General features: G+C 49.0%; 2 protein-coding genes across 3 annotated transcripts; one reads left to right on the plus strand and one right to left on the minus strand.

Moving 5' to 3' along the window:
* Positions 1-63: 63 nt before the first annotated feature.
* Positions 64-13,079, minus strand: EIF2A (eukaryotic translation initiation factor 2A). Of its 2 annotated transcripts, XM_021544941.2 has the most exons (14): positions 12,969-13,079; positions 11,893-11,962; positions 11,547-11,621; positions 10,792-10,910; positions 9,699-9,798; positions 9,245-9,327; positions 8,003-8,076; positions 7,718-7,862; positions 6,568-6,684; positions 3,870-4,441; positions 2,474-2,590; positions 1,523-1,651; positions 577-642; positions 64-501 (listed from the first exon to the last, which is right to left on the minus strand). In XM_021544941.2, the coding sequence occupies exons 1-14, from the start codon at positions 12,994-12,996 to the stop codon at positions 436-438; spliced, it is 1,761 nt and encodes a 586-aa protein (XP_021400616.1). In that variant the 5' UTR covers positions 12,997-13,079; the 3' UTR covers positions 64-435. The 2 variants fall into 2 exon arrangements, with proteins under 2 accessions (XP_021400616.1, XP_077641902.1); XM_077785776.1 differs by lacking the exons at positions 9,699-9,798; positions 10,792-10,910.
* Positions 13,080-13,114: 35 nt separating this feature from the next.
* On the plus strand, positions 13,115-15,031 carry SERP1 (stress associated endoplasmic reticulum protein 1). The gene is made up of 3 exons (XM_021544942.2): positions 13,115-13,264; positions 13,356-13,431; positions 13,677-15,031. Exons 1-3 carry the CDS (start codon positions 13,181-13,183, stop codon positions 13,715-13,717), a joined length of 201 nt encoding a protein of 66 aa, XP_021400617.1. The 5' UTR covers positions 13,115-13,180; the 3' UTR covers positions 13,718-15,031.
* Positions 15,032-15,182: the final 151 nt, after the last annotated feature.

Consider the following 15,182-nt stretch of genomic DNA (forward strand, 5'->3'; position numbering starts at 1 on the left):
CCGCCCGGCGCGCCCCCGGCGGTCGAGCGCCCCCCGGCGGTCACACGGCGCGCGCACAGCCGCTGTCGGTAAATCTCTTTATTAATAAAGTTCTCTACAGCCGGCACTGCACAGACAGCGCACCTCCTTTAATACAGTAAAGCTTTCACGTGTCTTTATCGCCTTCCCTCTCCCACCCGAATAAGGGAAAACACTGCTTTACACAGGATGTTCTCAGAAAAGGAGGACATTTCTCCTTGGAACAGCACAATTGGCTGATGGATACTCATCACTTCCTTACAGCTTCATGTGCACGCATCTTTAGGAAAACTCTTTTTTAAAGGCAAAGGAGCAGAAAATCTGTGGCCTTTTGAAACCTTAGTCGTTTGCTGACATGTTTAACAAACTATTGTGCACCAACTTTGTGTTAGCACCACACTGTTGCTTGAGGAAGATTTAAACACCCAGTTCTAGGTCTTCCAGTTCTTTAAGGAGAGCAGCTTCTTTCTGAATCTTCTCCACCTAGAGCAGAAAATGTCATAGATGTAGCTTATTATAAAATAAACCTGGAATAAACTGCACAGATCTCAATCGTACCTGATTCTTCTCCAGCTGTTTGCCAGCAGCTGCCTGCTCTTTTAACTGCTCAATTGCCTTTAGTTTCTGAAAACAAACAAACAAACAAAAAATATTGGTGAAACAAGAACAGAAAAAAAAGTCTTAGAAGTTGCTGATGTGTCTGATGTGTCTGGAGGTAGGTCTCTATGGAAAGCACAATGCCTTAAGCATCTCCAGATGCTTCACCCAGAATTTCCCAACCCTAACACACGTTTCTTTCAAGAGCAGTTATTTCAAGAACAGAACCTAGGAGCAGCAGTACTTCATCTCTGAAACAAACACCAGGCATTGTCTCACTGAAGGGCTACATCCAAAACTGGAAATTACTCCATCACCATCCCTCTTCCCCACACATTTTCCTCAAAAAGCTTGGAAAGTTAATCCAGAGACTATGAGCAGCAGGAGGCAGCCAAGAGAAACTGGAAAGATTCTCTAACCAGAACTTAACAATTTCTATTCTGGAATTACTTAATGAATTACTTAATGCAAAAATTCTCAAGACTGGAAGTAAACTGTGCACTAATGCCACAAGGCAAACCACAGGGCACTGTGCCCTTGGCAGATGCAGGTCCCAACACCCACAGAAGGCACAGAGCTCCTGCCTGAGCACCAACACCTGCCAGTGCACCCTGACCCTCAGCTGGGGATGGGCTGCACCTCCACAGCACTCCTGGCCAGAGCCTGGGGGTCAGCCTTAAAAACTCCTCCCTGTTCTGCCACCTCTGATGGGCCTCCAGGAACCCTGGCACACGATGGCCTCCGCTGCTGCACAGCTGGCAGGGCAAAGGGAGGTGGGTACAGATTTGGGACATTCCTGTGAAGGTTCCTGATCCTCCTGAACCCAGCTCACCTTACACTTGCACTAGGTCCTGACAGACCAGTCCTTGGAGAAATACTGTCTGTTAGAAAAAAAATCTCCTCACACCTTTTTCAAATTCTTTATCTTCTTGTCCACTTCAGGATCTCCCGTGGTCATGGCTGGCACAGTGTTCTGCAGGGCATTCTGTGGGGTTTTGATCTGGGCAGGGCCTTGGTGTGCATCAGCTTTGGCCTCCTGTAGACACATAAACACAATCTAGAAAACACCTTTGATTACAAAGAGAATAAAAACATCTTTAATCACTTCAGAAGAACCATTTAATATTCCTTCTTTCCCCAGTTTGTTGGTGTACTCCAAAATCTGGGCATGACTTACTCTGAGGTACTGCATTATCCATTGAAATGCCTTCCATGGACAAAAGCTTATCTGGAACAGCTCACATGCTGTTTCTTGTTTAATTTCTACTTCCTCAAGATCCCAACCACACATAGCACAGGGAAACATCAGTTTAAGGGTGATATGACAAACACATACATGAATATTTTACAAAGCAGACTGGGCCATTGTCTCTGAAGCAAAAGAAAGGGTTCAAAACAAGTGCTAGAATTTTTTTAAAATAGCATTTAAAGAAACTATTGCTTCAGAGGTTTGTAGAAATTGGAAGGCTAATACCAAACGCTGACTTTTATCTACCTAGACAACGAAAAGTAAATCCAGAAGTGACAGACAGGTTGTCTCTGGTCTGTCCTAAAAACACCTGCTGGGAACACAAAGCACCCACCTGTTCTTACCTCCTACCTAAAACCAAAAGGCATTCTGCAGCATGTGAGGAGTCAGAATCACTTTGTCTCCACAATGATTTTGGCTAACATTCGCAGCAGCTCAGCAAAGCTGCTCCCTTTGAACCACCCCTCTGCACCTGCTATTCCCTGCTGCCCTTCCCACACTGCCACGGTGCACAAGCCACTGCTCCAAGACTGACCACTGCCCTTTGGGGAAGCTAATTAATTAATTAACTAATTAACATGATCCTCCTAGGAAAGACTTTTGCAGTACCTGTTTAGCTGCTTTCTTTGCTTCATGTTTCCTCTGATTTTTGAGAGCTGTTTTAGACAGTGGCTTATCACAGCCTCCCAGCTGGGGTTTCATGTTCTGGGGTGGCTCATCCTCATGCTGCAGGATATGCAAAATGGTTAAAACCCCATAGTCCATGTTGGCACAGAAACCCCATAATCTACTAAGACAACATCATATGCAAAGATGAACCAGAAAGAAAAAAGAAAAGTGAAAGAAGGGAAGTGGGGGAAAAAGTATGCAATCCCTGGAACAGCCCAAGAAGGGTAAAAATGGTTCAAACTCATCCACTCAAGTTTGCATGGGACTATCCTTTGTGCCCTAATGATTTCATAGATTTCCAGTAACAAAACAAAATCATTATGTTTTCTATCTCAGGAAGGAAAAAAAATCCAAGAGTAATAACCTAGCACAAAACGACTGAAGCTTGGCATTTCGCTGTTGCTGACAGCTTTCTAACTCAAACTCGTGATGAGCAGAGAGGAAAGCTGAGTGCTGGCAGGGGAGATGGGGAGTTCTTGGGAGGCAGTGGGGGCTGAGACAGGGGGCTGTTCAATGTTTTTAAGATAACTCTCAACGGTGGCACTGTATTTTTTTAATGAATTGACAAGACTTTTTGCCCATATAAGTAAGCAGAATTATTTTACTGACTGTCTCCTTTCCCTACTCCCTCTGCTCAGGGATGGTTTGTGACAGCAGCCCTCAGCATGGCTAACAGACTGCTCACAGACTGCGTCTCCTGCAAAAGCACCAGGCTCAAAATCAAAGTCCTCTGGGACTCAAATACTAAGGGTGCAGCTGTTACATGGAATTAGTTGCTACTTAGCCTACCTTGGAAACCTGCAGAAAGAAACTAATTATACAAGCAGATCACTGTACGGAAATGTGTTTAAGCTGCAGCTGACTTGCTAATGATCCAATCTCTTTCTAGTAAGTACATTTACCTTATTTAAAAAAAAAAAACAAGAAAAAGTGGCTGTTGGGAGGCCACTCAAGCCCCAGGCTGGCCAGGTTCAGAACTGGCCAAGTCAAGTCACCCAGATCAGAGGTTTCTGTCCTAACCAGAGCACTCAATTTCACCACAAGCCACACTTGGAGTTTAGTGTTTCAGTGCACGTTGCAGAGAGCATTACAAAAGTTTGTAAACGCTTTGTGAAATGACAGTATTTGGGCCAAAGAGATGAGAGCTTTCTAGCATACATTCTTGCAACCTGTGAGCAAAGTGCCAGAGAACGCCACCAAAACCCCTCCAAACCCCCAGTGCTGCCAACATGGTTACTCTTCTGGCGCTCCTCCTCAAAACCGCCCACACGGGTGAGGCCAAGCCCCAGAGAGACACGAGGGCAGCGGCCAGCTCCCGCAGGACTCTGCTACTCACCAGCTTGGAGCTGGTGGCGGGCCGGTTCCTCAGGGCAGGAGGTCTGTACGCCTGCGCGGGCCGGGGCTCGGCACGCGGCAGCTGGCCGGGGACCGCCTGGTAGCGCACGGCTCTCTCCGGGAACACGCCGTCCAGGAAGGGCTGCCAGAACACCTGCCACATCTCCTCGTCCGCCGGCACCTCGTGGGCGTGCAGCACTGAGCCCGTGTAGTGCCAGATCTTGAAGCCGTTGCTGACGCGCAGCCGCGGGGCGCACGTGGCCGTCACGATGTGCTCCCCGTCGGGACACCACGCAAAGTACGTGGAGTCCGAGGCCACCGGCTTGGAAATGAGCTTGTAGTTTTTAACGTCCCACACTTCCATCTGTCCCCTGAGGTTCCCGAACCCTGCCAGCACCAGGATGTGTCCGTGGGGGCTATAGTAGGCAGCGTTGCGAGGCCCAGTGCCAAAATCAAACACAGGGTCACATTTCAGGTTAAAAACCGTGGCCTTGGCAGGCATGAAACCATACACAGCGCAGAACTCGACAGAATTGGGGCTCCAGGCAACGTCGTAAATAGGGCCATTTTTTGCTAAAGGAAAATGAAAAACATGCAGCTGTTGGGAGATCGCGTTTTTTCAGAGCAAGCCAAAATAAAATCCACAGTGAGTCTTCATGCTTTGCTAAATGCTGTATTCTAACTATTGACAGTGAAAATTAATTCTGCTAACAACAGAGGGAAAAAAACCCTAGTATCTTCTGATAACTTTAGTTACAGTTTGCAACAATAACTGCAGTCATTCCAAATTACCTCTGTAGGGCCAGCACCAACACTTTAAGAGTAAGCATAGCTTGACATGTAAAAAAATTCCATTTTTTTTTTTTCGTCAAGTATGACCTCAGGACGTTCTCAAATTGTTCCACTGGAAACCTGTGAAAACAGGAGTTTTATACCAGCTGGATAATAGTTTATCTTCTTTTAATCTAAGAAATATTGTGTAGTTCAGCTTTGTAGAGGTAAGCAATAGTGACCTGAGTTATCTTCGGACCATGCCCATGCACAATATTTTTTAAGTCAGATTTTAATGTGAGTGAGCACACAAAAATGACTTTACATGTAATGATCAAAATTTGCTACTGTTAGAAGTTATTCTGAGGGCTAGAAGATTAGCAGATACTGAAGAATAATGAATTAGTGATGAAAACTCAGGTGAAATACCCAGAGGTAAATACAAACCACATTATAACTTTTCATCATCTGGGTATATTTACCCATAGTTCATATAAATGCCAAGTGCATTACTGAATCCTTAAATCCAAAGTTGACCCAAAATGTTCAAACTGAGTTAAATGGTCCATGCCTGTTGTCACTATGAAGTCTCATCTTTAGAAACAAGGATGTACAATCACACTGTGCGTTCCCCTTTGAAACCTTTTTAGTGACATTAACCCAATACAGCTCAGCTACAGAGGTGACAGAAAATGACATTTGGTGACAGCAGCAGCTGGAGAGATGAGGGTAGCTCCATGCAGGCCTCAGAGCTCTGCCAGAGTCTGCAGCAGCACCACATCTGAGTCAAAAATGAAAAACCCTCTGCAAATACCATAGTGGAGAAAAGCTTCAAAACTGCACTTCAAAAAAGATCTAACTCCACAGGGAATAAGGCACCTCTCAGTCCAAGTGCCCACCACTTGCTTTTATCAGTTTGGGCTTTTCCTTGAAAAGGAATAGCTAAACTAAATGAAAAGACTTCCTGTTAAATACAGATGCAGCAGAAATAAAGAACATTTTAGTAAGTATGTAGTTAAACAAGTAGTGCTGTTAAGATGGAAAACTGGTCCCAAAGAGATTCTATATACCGAGTCATAACCCAAATTCTCCTTCCCCAGTGGAGTTACTATGAAGGGGAAATGGGGCACAGTACATGTCCAGCAGCTTTGCAGCAGAAGGCAAACTGGAAATGTTCCCAGTCAGCACTGCTATGGAAGTTACATTCACAGTGCCTCCAGCAAAGGCAGTCCAGGTCACCCCATCCTCAGTGCTCCCAGCAAGCTGCCCTCTACAATCCCAAACGGGCCAGATGTTTGCACACAATGGCAAGAGCTTGACAGCAGGAAAAAGCACCCCCACAGGGGAAGTTAAGACATAGATTTCCAGTTCCAGCTAGTCACTGGAATTAAGCACATTCATCTGCTGCTCCCCAATATGTCATTTTTATGTCTTAAAATACTTTCAGTGTTACAATACAAGATAAAGGATTTTTATTTTCCAACGGACTTCAAAACATTTCACTCTCACTCTGCCCAGGCTCATTGAGGGCAGTATCTTGCATGTGTTAAAGTGCACGTAGGACTATTGTGTTTGGTGACACACATTCCTGCCTGTCATGGATTCTCTGACATCAACCTGGCTCCACTGTCCAGGTGTTTTTTCAGTAAACGAGCATAGTTCCCTCCCTGTGTACCTGAACACCTTCCCAAACAAACTATCACCATGTCTTAACTGGAAGCGTTTGCTCTCTGCTACTGACATTAAGATGGTAAGCCTATCCGAGGTAAGAAAATTCAGCTACTGAAGAAAACCCCACACCAACCCAGAAAAAAGCAACACCTTCCTGCAGAGGTCAAAAGCCAAAGCAGAACAAGGTGAAGGATTTTTTGTGTGCAGGCTTTGCTGCAAGGATCAGCCCAGGGCTGCGGGCAGCACGGGGTACTCACGCAGCTGCACCACGGCGCTCTCCCCGCTGGCCGCCACGTAGTGCAGGGTCTGCTCGCCGTAGTACGAGGCGCCGCTCTTGTCCACCTCGGTGCTGGCAACCACCAGCACGGCCGTGGCTGGGAATAGACACAGTCAGTGCAGCACAGCTGCTGGACACCGCAGCACCAGACAAAGCAAAGCCAGCTCCGCTAGGAGTTCCCACTGGCTGCTTGTGGGGCAGGGCTGGTGTAATTCTCTTTTGAACTGGGTTTTTCCTAAATGCTAACACAAAAGCACCGAATGTCTTCCATTCTCAGGTGGAAAACGTCAGCTCAGTCTATGCATGCACTGTTAGATCACAAGCAAGTGAACATCCTTTGTAGCTAAAAAATTAAACTTTTAATTTTTTTTTTTTAATTAAAAATGAAAAAAAATTAAACTACTGCAGAAACGAAACACCTTGATCAACCCTTGACTGAAACATACCTTCAACATATTCTGTATGCACATCTGTTATCCAAAGCTGTGGGGGGTGCAGAGCAGGGCACTGTCTCATCAGGGCAAGGCCCAACCTGCCCCTTCCCCCAGATACATGCACCCTGAAATGTCTTGACACAACAATCTTTGCTGTCTCTCACAGTCCCCAAGCATGGTTTCTACATGTATGTTTCTACATGTATGTATGTATGTATTCTAAACTATGTGGGTTGAAGTAAAATTATTTGTACAAAATCATTCTGAAACCACTCATTGCTAACTAACAACAAAGCACAGAGGCCTGTCATCTCACCCCAGTTTTTATGTATGTATGTATGTATGCATACAGATAATTCTACAGATCAAGATCATATCATGACATGAACTGTTGTTATGTTTACAATCCAATTATATTATTGACGCAGAATGCGAAATTATATAGGAATTTGTCATTCAACTGAAAAATTTACCAGCACATATAGAATATTTTCAAGTACAACACAAAAATGATGAAAGTCACAGGCTAAATGCTGAGTACACCAGGATGTGCAGAAATGCACCTCAGCAAAGCATTAATGGCTGCCCTCAGGATTCATCAACATATGCAAACTAAACACAAACCCCACACAGTAAACTAAGTAATTAAATCCAAAATGAGCACAATAGAGAAGTCTCAGTACACAGCTGCTATACCTTTTTTGTTCCATAGCATTGTCACCTTGTCAGCTTTAAAGAAGCTTTTGTTGGCTAGTGCTGACTGAGGGCCTCCAAAGTTGGGGTACTGGTAGAGCCTGACAAAGGACGGAGCACCTTTGCTGCCTGGGACATAAACAGCAACCTGAAACAGCCACGAGATTTCACTGCAGGTTAAAGCCTTGCTAGCACAGGGCATAGTTACCACCAGCACATTGTACTAAAATCACAGTGGAGCTTTTTTAAGAAAACCAAAAATAAGATTGGAAGCAGGATCAGAAGTACCTTGGTTGGCTGTGCTCCTGGGGACAACACGAAATCACTGACCTTCTGCAAATGCAGCTTGTTTGCAATGGTATCTGCCAAGAAAAAGGCCACAGATGTCTGATGTTAATGACAAACCATGTTACCTGGATGTCCTAACCACATCCTTCTATGGGGCTGTATCCTGGGTAACACAGACCAGTAAAGACAATCACAAAGGATCTCTTTTTCTGGCAAACAACCATTATTTTTCCATTTCACCTACAAAGACAATTTGAATGAAGCCTATGCCTGAAAGCCAGCACTTAGTGTCTGGAAGTTCAAAAAGCAAAGGCAGCCTCTGAAGCCAAGGTGAATGAAGCTGGTGTTTGAAGCAGATTTTCTTTGCCTTATCCGTGCTGGCTTCAGTCACCTTCGGGTGCCCCCACACAGAGGCAGGGGCTCTCCCCTCTCAACTCCATGGGATAACTCTTCCCAACAGGCCTGCTCAGGGCCCAGCACTGCCCCTTCCCACAAACAGCATCTCCCCACAGCTCCACTGCAGCCAGGAATGTGCACTGCCAGCAGGTCCTGCTGAGGCTGACATTCCATGCTTCCCACAGCTTGGTTAACGTCAGCAGGGCTAGTTCTCAGGAAACTCAATCTCTTGTAGCCCTAAGTTCTATCAGCTTTAAAACAAAACAAAGAATGCAAAACTAAAACCACATGTTGCTGTTCTCCCCTCAGTTTTGTTTAATTCCTTTACATTTTTCTTCTAATTAATTTTTAGCTTTCTGTTTTTTTCTTCCCCATTCCCTTTTCAACATCTATTGACTCCAGATATTCTACCACCAACATTAAATCTCCGTGATAAAAATCTTCAGGCTTCACTATTTCATTTTTGCCACCAATTTTTTAATGAGTCATTTTTAGCAGTCTATTGACAGAATATGTACAACCCAAGGAAGTAATCCTAGATCACATTTTCTACAAAACAACTTCCTGGATCTCATTAAATGAGTAACAATATAGAATCAAGACTTTTAAATTGAGGATCAGATGCATTTCATGTCATGTCAGTCAGTGAAAAGATAAGTAAGAAAATGAAAATACACTTCATTAAAGCATAATGATTCTGAACTCCAAACTGAAATAGAACGTGGGCAGTATTTAAAATAAAAGGCAATCAAATGAAGAAACAAAGAAAAACCTGAAAACAAAAACTACCCCTCAAAAGAAGCAGCATTTACAGAAGCAATGAAATGTAGAGAAATAGTCGCATACTGAAGTTGTTGTTTTCGAAGAAGTGCACTTCATTGTTCACATTTCTGGCACAAATGCTTTCATCATCTGCCCAGCAAGGACACCTGCACATTAAGGGAGAAGTCAGAAACACAAAATTATGCTCGTCATTAGCACTCCAGGATTGTCTTTCCCCTGTACTGTGAACCCAGTAAGTTCAAACACAATACATTTAATGTGGATAAATGACATCTGCATAGCAAAAATATACCAGTGGACTTAAGTTATTGTCTGCTCAGCTTTCCTCTGTGGTGCAAAGTGAGAGTGAATTTAAAATGAACTACACACAGACACTCACAGACACAGACTCTGGCTTTCAGTTTGCAGCAGGCACTGCTTTGAAAGCCAACACCACACTAACAGCTCCATTTACCTGGATCAGACTTTGAAACCCACATTTCTTTGTAAACAATTAGCATCTGGAAGGCTTATTTACCAGTTCTGCATCTTTTTCTGCACAAAAGACTTTAAGCATTTTCCAGTTCTCAGATCATGGAGCTGCAGGTTGGGCACCCCTGCTGTGCCATCCTTAGCAGCTGCAAAAAAACATAGTGGTATCTGAGGCTTCAATCTGCTTCACCTCAACATCCCACATCATGGTTCTGCATGAACTTCTTGCAAGCATGCAACTCCTGCCCCTGAGGGACCAAAGCCATGAATGCTGATTGCTGTAACTATTAAGCTCAGTCTGTTTGCAGAAAGAACTCACATTCTGAGGTGCAGGGCTTCTACTCCCCACTGCAAGGCTGCAACCAACACCTGCACAGCTTTTTAATCCAAACCAAAAACCATCCTCACAGCAAACAATGGAGGCAGGTTGTCCACTCCAATGTTTTGCCATTCCATGGCAGCCACAGCTCTCTCTGCAAGGCATGCAAAATGGCTCCACTGCTTTTGAACTTTCTGCACAGTCCTCTTTACCCTGGCTAGCGCAGCCTGCCTGCTGCTGTCAGTGCTTTACAGCTGACAGCTTGTTCTGCCTTCTCTTATCCTACACCCTGTCCCTGCTCCCAGTCTCCCACAGCCTGGCCAGCTCCGAAGGCCTGGCCTTGCCCAGCTCTTCCCTGCCAGGGCAGCATTCCCACTGTCTGTGCTCGGACAGGACTGCAGCTCTTAGACCCAGCAACTCAAATCCCTCGGGGAGGCAGAGGAGGGGATAAAGCTCAGGGAGAACACTCCAGTCACAACTGCTCCAGAACAGCATACCATGTGCCCTGCCCACCCAAGGACACATGCTGCCAGCAGGGCACACTGCACCACTTCCCAAGGCTCAGGAACCAAGACTGACTGACAGAGTATCTGTGAGCACGCTGACAGAGCATGGGTGAGCATGGCCAGCGCCTCTCTGCTGCTCTGACAATGGCATCCCTCCCTCCTGCACTGTGCTCTGACTGCCCACAGAACCTTCTGCACCTTTCTGCACTGCTCATTTAGCCAACAAACGCACTGCACAGGCCACAGGCATGGATTAAGACCTGCACAAAGCCTCCCAGCTGGCACAAAGCTTCCCCAGCTGGTGCAATACTCACTTGCATAACCCTGCCACGTGGCCAGAACATTATTCTTTGGCGAGAATTCAAGGCAAACTGTCTTTGGGAAATCAAAGGAATGCAGTAACTCAGCTCTGGTGACATTAACAACATTGACTCTGGAACCAAAAGATACTATTTCAATAAAACATGCTTACAATAATTAATTAATGCTGAGAGAATTGTTCAAATATTTGACTCTTCTAGATCTGCCCCAAATTTGGCCAATGTAACAAAATTTGAAGAGCTTTCCCCACCCCCCTCTTGATTTTACTAAACTTTTCCAAGAGCACATTTAAAAACAGACGCCCAAGCATGATAGAAACCAAGAAAAGTGACCGCTGGTCAAAACATAACACATATTTTTGTCTGCAACACACACAAATAGTTCTCTAAATAAGAGAGACAGCTCTATAATGCACCTGATCTATAAAAAAGGAACCTCGTGATGTTCACAAGGTGTATGGACTCATTATTATGGACTCTGCTAATAGATTAATTCCAGAGACCAGGTACTGGGAGCCATGAATAAAAAAACAACCAAACCAAGAATGCATATCTGGACTGCATGGGAATGGGTGCATTGTAAATAGGCAAAGAACACAAAATATTTAACCTGATAAACTCCATTTAAAGTGTACATGCAAACACTTGCATTAACAGCAATTGCCTTTACACTGACAAGAGTAAATGAGGCATGACTGATTCCCTTCATTTCATAAAAGCTAAACATTAAGATAACAAAATGCACCCACTTTTCTCCATTGCACCAGGCAAAGAGGGAGCCATCCTTGCTGAAAGCAACAGCTTTGCAATTTTTTCCAGAATCCCTGAAGAAATAAGAAATGCATGTGAGTACCCGTTACGCCGTAGGTAAGGTTTTCCTAACAAAAACAAACACAACAGCTTTCCTGCTGAGCCCCTGAGGAGCCTTGTGCCACAGAGCAGTCCCTGCTACCTGCTCAGGGACTGCCAGCTGGCAGGCAGACCTCAGCAATGCAAAGCCTTCCAAACCACCCCTTTTCCGAACTCGCTTACAGCACCCATTTTTCAGTTCCATAGTCTAATCTCAGAACATGATTTCTTTAGTGGCAGCAGTACCTTTGGAACGCCGCGCTCTCGGTGAAGCTGGGGGGCCCATTCACCATGTACAGCCCCTCGGACCCTCTCACTGCAAGAGGAAACAAACGGCGCCTTTCAAAAGCAGGAAATTGCCTGAAGCAGATGATTTCCTAACTTGTGAGCCCTCAGCCATGCACACTCCCTGCCATACTTGCTGTAAGGATGTTCCAGGGGACACAGGCCTGGCGCCACCAGCCCAGCCCCTCCGCAGGGCTGTGCCCCAGGGTGGGCACCCACAGCCGGGGCAGAGCCTCGCACAAGAACGGCTCTCCTCGTGCCCAGATACAACTCTGCAGGGCTCGTGAACTCCACAGCTCTGAGAGACCCTAAAGAGCGTTTCAACGCACCTGAAGTGTGACCCCCGAGCTGTGCAGCCCTGCCTGGAACGCGTTCTCTCTCAGCTCTCCCCTCATGTTCCCATCAGGATCGTAACTTAAAACAGAGGCAGCGAGCAGCCCAAAATGTACCCCGAACAACTGCAGCCCCCAGCCCCGAGCGAGGGAAACAGATTCGTGCTTAGAGCTTACAAATCCAGGAACAGAAAGTGCACATCTTTAATGCCAGGGACACAGCCGGGCAAACCCCCTATGCCAGGGACAGAGCCGGGCACTCGCACACCGAGCAGGAGCGCGGCTCTCGAGCAGGGCTGCACAGACCCGCGGGCTGCCCGCAGCTGCTGTCCCCGCGCCGGCCGGGCCCCGAACGCGCCCGGAGCGCGGCCCCGCGGCAGGGCAGGCCCGAGAGCCGCGGGGGAGGCCCGGCGGGGCGCCTGCTCGGGCGGAGCCGCGACCGGGCCCTGCTCTGGGCTGCCGCTGAGCACGGGGCCCGCCGAGCCCGGACCGGCGCCGGCCTTGGCCATTTCACCGTCAAGAACTCCGCGACCGGGGCCGGGCTTGGCCACGCCGCGGCAGCGCGCGCTGAGGAGAGGACGAGCGGCGGACGCCGACTGGCACCGGAGGGGCACCGGAGGGGCACCGGAGGGGCTCGGAGCCAGCGCTGCCTAACTCCGCTGCCGCCCCCGCGCACCGGCCCCGCCGCCGCTCGGGTCGACGCACCTGCCAGCAGCGGCGTGGGCGGCGCCATCTTGCGGCGCGGGCGGAGGGGCGGTTCCGGTTCCGGCTCCGGTTCCGGTTCCGGCGGCGGCGCGGCGGCCGCAGCGCGCGCCACGTCCGCGGGGGCGGGGCCGCGCCCGGCGCGCTCCCGGCGGGCGGCGCGCGCGGTGCTGACGCGGCAGCGGCGGCCGGGCCGGACCGGGCCGAGCGCGGACATGGTGGCCAAGCAGCGCATCCGCATGGCCAACGAGAAGCACAGCAAGAACATCACCCAGCGCGGCAACGTCGCCAAGACCTCGGTGCGCGGGGCCGGGCGGGCGGCCGGGCGGGCGGCCGGGCGGGCGGGGGCGGCGGGGCCGGGCCGCGCTGACGGCGCTGCTGTGCTCGCAGAGAACGGCCCCGGAGGAGAAGGCGTCGGTCGGGCCCTGGCTGTTGGCGCTCTTCATCTTCGTGGTCTGCGGATCAGGTGAGCGGCTCGCGCGGGCGGCCGGGCCCGGCGGCGGCTGCCGGCCCGGTTCGGACCCGCTTCTGCCGTTCCGGGCCCGGTTCGGACCCGGCTCTGCCCCGGTTCTGCCGCTCCGGGCCCGGTTCGGACGCGGCTCTGCCGCTCCGGGCCCGGCTCTGCCCCGGTTGCTCTGCCGCTCCGGGGGCTCGGGCCGCGGGCCCGCTGCCGGCGCTGCCGCGAGCGCTCCCCTCTCCGCTCTCTTGCAGCCATCTTCCAGATCATCCAGAGCATCCGGATGGGCATGTGAGGGCCGGGCTGGCCATGGCCCGCCGGCCCGGCCGCCGCGGCACCGGCCGTGTCGCATTCCAGGTCCCTTCACCAGTCATTCCGAGTTTTCTAGCCCGTGCCACAGTGCCTTGAACAGCACCACATGTATAAAGCAATAAAAGTCTGTTGTTGATCTACAATCGTGGACCTACTTATTCGCTGAAGATCCGGCCTGCTCTCTGTAGTACGTGGAGCTATACGCGACGTAGGTCCATAGGAACTGGCATCTCTTGTAAACACGGTCCCAGATCAGTGTCACCCTCGCTGTGTAGCTGGAAACGGTTCCATTTGACGCTGGAAGCCAGGATTCCTGTGGAGGCTGGAGCCCGACTGTGCAGCATGTTCCCGAGGAGCCTCCCTGCATCCTCCGTGTGTGCAGGGCAGGGCGGGCCCACTGCAGCATGTGGCAGTGCTCGCCGTCCCCACACCACGGCACCGCCTGCTGCTTTGTCCCAATCCACGCAAAACGCTTCTCTGTGCAGGGCTCTGGGGTGGTGAGGAGCTGGCACGGCCGGGCAGAGCTGCTCCGGCAGGACCCGCTGCGGCAGCTCCATGGACTGCGGGAGCACCGTGGCCAGACCTGTGGCTCCTCACACCTCTCCCGGCCGTGCCCGTGCTGTAAATACTTCTTGGACAACTTTCAACAAGTGGTGATAGTTTTAAATTTGACAATGTTGTGTGGGAATACTGGGTGTGGAGAGGGGGGCGTGCTGCCTCCCTGCCCACAGTTCTGCTTCTGTATGTGCAGCCCCTGCAGAGTGTGGTGTGTCTTGCAATATATATTTAATCCTATTTAAGGTAAAACCTGCCTTCAACTCGATTTCTTTTAACAATGGATTCAGTATTTAACTGCTTCCCTACTGGTGATCACAATTCCTTCTGTAGACGACTGTAATTTGAGATCACATGGAAAATGCTGCTATTGATCATATTTCCCTGCTGATGGCCCTGACTCCTGATGGCTCTGCTCTCTGCCTGGTGACAAAGGTGGTGGGAATTGCTCTGCTGGTGCACACAGTTGCTAAAGGAAGATTTCTTTTCTCCAGGTTTCTTAGAAGATAAATTTTAAGTCTGGTTACACTAGAAATAATAGAAAACAAAATGGGTTGAGCTAAATGAATTGCCTGTTAGCCGTGAAGGAGCAGATCTTTTGTACACGTTGTATTTCCATATGGAATCACTGGTGTGAGCCAGGGCCGCCCAGGGCACGGGGACCCTGTGCTGGGACACTCGTGTGCTGTGGCGGGGAAGTTGTGTCATCGCTGATTTTAAATAAAGTTCTTTCCAAACACAAGCTGTGTTCACTGTGATGTGGGCAAAGCAGGGCTCTGCCGGCTGTTGGAACTCGCCACTCACACCAAACAGGGATTATCTGGCTTTTCCCTGGGAGGAGCTGCCATGCCATGGGGCACCCCTGTGCTCAGCTGTCTGCGTGCCGGGCCTGA

This window comes from Lonchura striata, chromosome 10 (genome assembly GCF_046129695.1).
Source record: "Lonchura striata isolate bLonStr1 chromosome 10, bLonStr1.mat, whole genome shotgun sequence".
NCBI classification, from domain to species: domain Eukaryota; kingdom Metazoa; phylum Chordata; class Aves; order Passeriformes; family Estrildidae; genus Lonchura; species Lonchura striata.